The following is a 7538-nucleotide window of genomic DNA, read 5'->3' as shown; positions in this document are numbered from 1 at the left end:
CCATTTTTTCCCAAAGAGCCAGAGAGGATTAGGCGCTGTTTGCTAAGCGAAACCTCCAGGGATGGAGAGGAGCTAAAACGACGTGTAGAGAAACAGCAAAAAAGGCGGGGACAGGAGTGAGACCTTTTTTTTTTTTTTAATAAGCGCGAGGTGGCCGGGCCCGTTGTGGCCCAGGTGGGCTCGGGAGACTCCCCCAGGCTTTGGCAGTCTCTGTATACCTGGGCCAAACCGTCCCTGATACATCCGGGCCACCACCGGAGTCAATTTAGAAGAGTCCCTACATCAGAGTGCCCGCAGTAATGAGTAGTATAAAGATCTGCATAGCTACAGAAGAGAGACTGCTTTCTTTTCAGAGCAATATTCATGTTCAGGAGTTTATCCAAATTTTTTGTACCTAATATTAAAGCATTTCATATTTATTCTCTCTTCCACAGCTGCAGAAGAACTAATTGTTCCATGTCTGATGTATGCCATTAGAGTGAGAGGAACGATGAAAAATGCAAAGGAAAATCCCCGCCTACCTGCACGGTCAGACCTCCGTTTTCCTGTTTACTCTCCTTATACTTCCTCTTCATCAGCAACAGGGAGATTTTTTTTCTTTAGAGGATGGGGGGAAGCCTGTTCTAAGCCTGTGACCCCTTCCATGCTGTAAAATGGTAGCCAATTATACCTCCACATGCCTCACAGGAAACTGGAGATAAACACCATGCAGGGAAAGAAAAAAAAAAGGAAAGAGGAAAAAAGAAAAAAGAAAGAAAGAAAGAAAGAAAGAAAGAAAGAAAGAAAGAAAGAAAGAAAGAAAGAAAGAAAGAAAGAAAAAGCCCCCCCCCAAAAAAAAACAGCTTGTAAAAAACGTGCTACACGATGCAGACAGAAAGTGGATCTCAGGGATAGAGAGGGCAGGAGCCGTGTGAGCGATGGGAAGGAGCTGGAGGCTGATATTATCATGTCAGGAATAACATCCAAGCCCTGCTCCCGTGGCCCTGCCGCCCCCCTGCCTGTGCCGAGGCTGGCACAGGGGAGATGTCCACGTTACCTGTTGTAAATCACACAGGCATCCTCACACCACGCGTACTTGGACAAAGCTGCTTGGTCTGGCTACCTTGGACTGCCCTTTCCCTCGCAATTACATGTTGCATATGCCAAGCCATTTAAAATGGTGGTACTTAAAAAAAAATCCTTGTGTCTTGTGCCCTCGGACTTGAGTTTGAAGCAGAGTTGTCTTGGGACAATATRAAAGACGAAAACCTCTGCGGGAGGGTGTGCGAGCTCGGCAGTAATGTGCATGATGGAGAGGGGAAGAGGTGGACACATGGACAGATGTAAGGATAGAAGGATGGAGGGATGGAGGGATGTACTTTGGGAACACAGTGTTTGTGCATCGAATGGATGGTGATACACTCAGGCATACACTCATGGGGCAGACGTTACTTTTCTTACATGCTTTACTAGTTATGACATGAACCAGTCAATATTATTTCTTATCACCAGTATAGATCAGAAGGCTCAGGAATTAGCAGGCCCATCGCTTGGTCTAATCCCAGCTTGATAACACACCTCTGCCCACTTCCCACTTCTTCTGAGCGTTTCTAATCCTGGGTAGACAAAATGTCTGTAACCTGTTTTGTTTGCGGTGCTAAATTTGCATTTTATGATTTTAAAACATTTCCATTGTAATGACTTTAGGATCCTGTAAAATATCTTTATTATCAGCTGAATAGCAGGCGTCCACCTTAGACAGGCATTATGCTGTGCGGCATAAAACCACTGCACTGAATACGAGAAGCTCCCCGCACCCCACTTCCCTTCCCTGAATTTCACTATTTTCACACGTTTGCAGAGCAGAGGTTTTCAGGCGGACTTTCAGCCTGTCACTCAAGAGTGCTCGTTTGCTCTGTCCACCCTCTTGCTGGGCAGGGATAAGCTGGAAGTTCACATGATGATAGCAAAGATATTAGGAGACACATGGAGCAGGACAGGAAAAACAGCCCGAGGAAGGAAAAGCAATCGCCAAAGTGTGCAAAAAGGGGACATTCTGCTTTGTGTAAAGGAGACGGACATGTGTCCACCAAATGTTGTCTCACCATTAAAATCCCCGCTAAGGAGGAAAAAAGGAGCTTGTGCCTGCTCCCAAGCCTAGCAAGCCCCATCCCTCCCCCTTCAGGGTGCATCCGCTTTGAACTTTTTTTTTTTCTTTCCCCCCCCCTTTTTTAAATGGAAAAGTACATGGGCGGGGGGGGGTGGAAATAGATGTGAGTTGGTTCAGGTGTTGCGAAGCGTCCCCACCACCACTACCGCGACCCCCTCCCCTGCAGATGTGGAGACTTGGGTTTAAATAAAAAGAAAAGAAAGAAAGAAAGRAAGRAAGRAAGGAAGGAAGGAAGGAAGAAAAAGAAAAACCCTCCGGGCTTCTGCCCTTCCCCCCGCGGGTACCTGCAGCGGGCCGGTCCCACCTGGAGCCGCTTCGCCCCCGCGCCCACCCTCCGAGCCGAGCAGCGCTCCGCTCCTCCGCCTCCCGCYCTTCCCCGCGAACTTGCCTGTTTTCCCAAAGAAAAAGGCTGCGCCCTGACTTTTCCAGCACATGATGCCACTCTTAGAAAAAGAGACGCAAGTGAGAATAGGCAGGTTTCAATAACGCTCAGAGGGTCCCTATGCAAACTCCCCGATTATTTTCTGAGATCACTTCAAGACAGGCTGGAGACATAACAGCGGTCATTCGGTGTCTCCATATGGTAGAAACGAACTGCGGAAATATGAGGACACTGCTTCATCTTATTGGAAAAAACAAAACAAAAAAAAAAAAAAACAGAGAAAAAAAAAAAAAAAAAAAAAAAAAAAAAAAAAAACACTCTACACAGGCCAAAAGAAAAGTAAAAGCGCACGAATTTCCTTGGCAGACAGGTGAAAATAATTAAAATCAAAAGGTGTTAACAACCTGAAGAACACGAACAGAATATAGCTAATTGAAATGCGAAGGCGTGGGCCAGATTTGTGATTATTTGCGAGCGGTATAAAACACATCAAATCACCTCCAATAAACGAGGAAGACCCTTTTTACACGGCGAAAGACAAAAACAAAAGTTTGTCTGCAGTACGTATGTCCCCCGGCAAGACAGGACGGAGTTCGCCTTGCAGTTATAATGAATCTTTACAGAAACGCTATTTCTCTCGCTTCCACAAAGTTCACTTGCGGGCCTCAAAGCTGTGATGGAAATCTAATGAAATTCCAGCTCTCGGGAGGCTAAGAATTAGGACCTTCTAAAAGTGAGAAATACAGCTCTGAAAGAGAGACAGACCCTCTTTCCTCCCCACTCAGCCTTTAGCCATATAAACCCTTTAAAATACTTTAAGCAGATAATATTTCAGAAGAACTTACTTTCAGGACTCCAGTCTATTGGTTCTCTGGACTGAAAACTGGACCCGCAATACATGTTCCCTGCAATTGCAACGTTTATCTCATCTGGAAAAGTGCTCACCCATTGCTGCCCCTTACAAGCCAAACCAAGCAGTTAAAGTGTCACTTAACATTCTAGAGAATGTGAAATATATTGTACATTGTCAACTCCCCAAAACCATAAAACTAACTTTATGGACCTCACGTGACTTTTGAGAGCCAGTGAGGGGTATCTGTCTGAGGTCTGGGCGATTTTTACGATCTAACTTCTAGATAAAACCCTATCCATTTGACATCTAAATGTCATACCCACTTTTGGTATAGTTTGCTATTGGTAAAAAAAAATATCAAGGGAAGGCGAGCAAATGGTTTGGGATCTGACAGTCCACTTCACATTCCTCTCAAAATCACTTAAGAAGTACCTAAACAGTGGGAGATTAAGTTTGGTAAGTTTTAAGATCCAACTTTACTTGATACGAACAAAAAGCCTAAGCTGTATTGTAAAGATGTCAGTGGCGTTTTGCCAAATAGAGCAACTTTAAACTGGAGTATCTCGTGCCTTGTTAGAATCCCTAGGTATCAAAATTGCAACATTTGCCATCTTTGATGATGTTAAATTATCTGCAGCGAAAATGACTCGTTGTAGTAAGTATCAGTAGTTACAGAGCTGTAATCTGTTATTTTCATGTTGAGCCAGAGACTAGGATGTGAATTCAGTAAGCACAATAAACTGAAGGCGAGAGATGGAGGAGAGATTGCCGTTTAGCGCAGAAATATATATTTTTATATATATATATATACATATTATAGCTATATTATAGATATAGATATACACCCATAATTGTATGTAACACAGGTTTATGTATACAAACATAGAGACGCGTATGAACCCCTCTGGCTTTAGAATGTGTCTGTGTGCGTATCTGTAGACAGGACAATTCCTGAAATGCACGTGGATGTGGTGGGAAGCGTTTGTACCATGTTATCGCGACTTAAATACTTTCAAGCCGTTTGTCTGGAATGGTTTTGGGGGGGTCTGTGTTATTTTCAGGAAACAGCTTGCGGGAAGGCGAGCAGGCGCGGGGCCCGCGCGGAGCGCGCTCGCTGCGCGGGGCCGCGGCGCGGGCCGGGGGAGCCGCTTGCGCTGCTGCTCCGCGGCGCGGCCCGCGAGCTGCGCCGCGCAGGGAGGCGCGCAGCCTCCGCGCGCCCCGGCGCAGCCTTAGCCCCGTGCCCGGCTCCGTCTTCGGCTTTAGCGCGCGCTTCGGACTCCTTGTGCAAGTCTCCGCGGCTGGGTATAAAGTGCGACTGGGAGCCTTTGTGAGTAGGAGAAACGTTTATTTGACTTCAAGTAAAGCTACAAACAAATACAAAAAGCTTATTGGCAAAGTACTACCAGGCAGCTAGACATGACAGATGCCATTTTTACACATAACATTGCATTCACTCTGCCCACTACGAACTGTCTATTAGTCACATCAGAAATATTTCTAGTATTTACAAACATTAGAGCACTCTATTGTTGGTCCAATTTTATACATTTTTTTAATAGTGAAGTTTACCCACGTCTAAGAGTACGTCTCAGAATTAGCCTGGGACTAGAAATCCTGGCCTGAAGTTTGAACTAAAACACAGACTGGACAATTTTAAGACAGAAAGATACAAGAGCTTTTTCTTTTTTTCCTTTTTTTTTTTTTTTTACATTTTTGTTTGTTTTTTGATTTTTTTTCTGCGACTGTAGTGCAGGAACCCCCGATTTTAGCTTAGGCAGAGAAGAACTCACCCAAAAGCAGTAAACTCAGGAAGGGGAAAAAAAACCCAACAAATAAACAAACAATCGTATCTGTTATCAATTTATAAATAAGTTATAACATTTAAAAGGCTCACATAAAACATGCTAGCTTTCCAGAAAGCATCAAGAGAGCACGGACATATACATTTATAAGAACAACAAGAGCATGAGGAGCATCTGGAAATAAAATTTAATTAAAAAAATAAAAAAAAAAAGAACACGACATGAACTCAGTCCTGGGATAACGGTACCATACGCGTTGTTTTAGAATATCAACAACATGCCGAAAAGAAGGTGCCTCACTGTACAGTACTCTGAAACTAAGATCTGCTGCGCTTTATTTATTTATTTACGTATTTATTTATTGTTTCCTCTTCTTTCCTCGATATTCCTCCTTTATAATTTATGGCTGAAAGGCGCTGCCCGCAGAGGCTAAGCTCATGCTTTTCAGTTTATTATCCTTCTTCCATTTCATCCTCCTGTTTTGGAACCAGATTTTGATCTGCCTCTCGGAGAGGCAGAGAGCGTGAGCGATCTCTATTCTCCTCCTGCGGGTGAGATATCTATTGAAGTGGAATTCCTTTTCCAACTCCAGGGTCTGGTAGCGAGTGTACGCTGTCCTCGCTCTCTTACCGTCTGGTCCAGTCATGTCTGAATAACACGGACAACAGTGGGAATTTGTTTTCTGCTTTTTGGTACGATATTAGCCTTAATGCTCTCTCTTTTTTTTTTTAATCGCGAAGTAAAATATTCACCTTCTTCTGGCCATTATGGAAGCTGTTTACTCCCCGAATAAGGAGCTCTCCCCCTGGCTCCCTCTCTTTCCTGCCCCCCCTGGCACGTGTAAAGCCCCCCCACCCTCGGCCCCTCCAGAACCGACACTCGTAGCTCAATATTCCTAATTTAAGTGGAGACCCTCGGTCTTTAAATCTGCCTCTTTCGCCTCTGTCTGGGTGTTTGTGTGTGTATTTGCTAGAGCATCTGTTTTAATACTGCTTTCTTCGGGAGAAAAGGGGGGGGTCTCACTGTTCCCCGTGTACCGTATCTCCTCGCAATTTTGGTTTTACCGTGAGCAGATTGTCAAGAATACACCAGCAAAATAAGAGTAGGAAAGGACRGAGAGACCCATCTGTGCATACAATGCCATTTTAATGGTCATTTCTTTCCTTTCCTCTCCCCCCCCCAGGTACACCCCCTTCCCCTCAATTTTAAATTGCCTTCTCCCACCACATAGAGACAGCTAGAGCTTTAAATAAGCGCCCATTTCGCGGCAAGAATATCGAAACTAAAATAAAATCGCTCCCCTTCAGGCGCCAGAGGCAGCTTTCTGCTTTAAAGCAGCGACCAGAGCAAGAAATACAAAAAGCAATAAATAGCTGGGTTTCTGATCAAAGCGCCTGCCCCGAATAAAAGGAAGGAGAGAAAAAGGGGGTGAGGAGGGGGGAGGGAGGGAAAAGAGGGGTGTGCGAAAATAAACAACAACAACGACAACGAGCGAAAAAGAAGTAGCTGTACCATGGCTAATGTGAAGTTTCCTCATCCAAGGGAATATCTGAGGTGCCTGCCCTTCTGGTGCTGCGGTGGAGGTTGCGATGGGCTCTGCCTGCGCTCGGGGGATGCTGCTGCTTATTGGAGTGCCCTCGTCGGCTCCCGAGGACGCGCTGGTCTCGTCTAGTTCTGTGAAATTTGTGTTGGTGCTGGCAGAAGTAGCTTGGTCGGAGGGGGACGGGGCGGGCTTGCCTCCATGGCTCTCGCTGTTGGAGCAGGGCAGGGAGTCGGGAGAAGATAAGGAGCAGCTAGACGCCTGTCTAAACCTGCTCTCCTGAGCTGGAGAAGGGAAACCGCGGGAGCTCTCCCCCACAGCCCCAAAGTGACTAGAGGAGGCTGAGCGGTTGATGCTAAGGTCCATCCCATTGTAGTTGTAGCCATAAGAGCTGGAATGCATGGTGCTTGAATCTCTGTAAGAACCGTTCATGGAACTGCTGGTCCCATAATTTAGTAACTGATAGTCGGGGCCATTTGGGTAGCGCCCTGAGAACGAGTTTACAAAGTAAGAGCTCATTTGGGTTATTTTGGAGGGCTTGATTTGTGGCTCGTGGTCGTTATAACCCTGTGCTTGACGATTTATGATGTATTAATGAATTATAGCAATGCACTGTACTTCGTTTTTGCTATGTATGCGGCCAAATATGGGGGGAGGGTGGGGGGTGCGTTTGGGAATCACGTGCTTTTGTTGACCAGTCGTAAATTCTCACTGATGACCTCAAGAGGTAATTCATGCTCTATGGTTACAAATAATGACGCTCGCGGAGCCGCTCGGCCCGAGTCAGCGCGCGGCGCCCCGAATCCCCGGCC

At 45.6% G+C, this 7538-nt stretch overlaps 1 protein-coding gene and 1 long non-coding RNA gene across 3 annotated transcripts in view; one reads left to right on the top strand and one right to left on the bottom strand.

The window, feature by feature from the left end:
* The window catches only part of LOC146591376 (uncharacterized), a 20383-nt gene that overhangs the window by 1348 nt on the left and 11497 nt on the right, over window positions 1-7538 (top strand). The window contains exon 2 of one of the 2 annotated variants that reach the window (XR_014896823.1): window positions 435-528. This is a non-coding gene — a long non-coding RNA (uncharacterized LOC146591376). Of the gene's footprint in view, window positions 1-434; window positions 529-2809; window positions 3841-7538 lie in introns of those variants that run through there. The other variant, XR_014896824.1, reaches the window with a different exon arrangement.
* On the bottom strand, window positions 4709-7396 carry HOXB5 (homeobox B5). The gene is made up of 2 exons (XM_085313021.1): window positions 6699-7396; window positions 4709-5834 (listed from the first exon to the last, which is right to left on the bottom strand). Exons 1-2 carry the CDS (start codon window positions 7243-7245, stop codon window positions 5587-5589), a joined length of 795 nt encoding a protein of 264 aa, XP_085169147.1. The 5' UTR covers window positions 7246-7396; the 3' UTR covers window positions 4709-5586.

The sequence above is a fragment of the Rhea americana genome, unplaced genomic scaffold, assembly GCF_003343005.1.
Source record: "Rhea americana isolate MKP2758 unplaced genomic scaffold, rheAme1 scaffold_374, whole genome shotgun sequence".
In the NCBI taxonomy this organism is placed as follows: Eukaryota; Metazoa; Chordata; class Aves; order Rheiformes; family Rheidae; genus Rhea; species Rhea americana.
Note: the sequence above shows the minus strand (reverse complement) of the source record. Positions and strands in the feature narration are given on the sequence as shown.

Excerpts from the sequence above, each read along its gene's own strand:
- HOXB5 (XM_085313021.1), bottom strand. The coding sequence starts at position 7,245 with ATGAGCTCTTACTTTGTAAACTCGTTCTCAGGGCGCTACCCAAATGGC. Across the intron at positions 5,835-6,698 it reads GAAACTTCACATTAGCCATG|ACATGACTGGACCAGACGGT; the intron begins GTACAGCTACTT and ends CGTGTTATTCAG.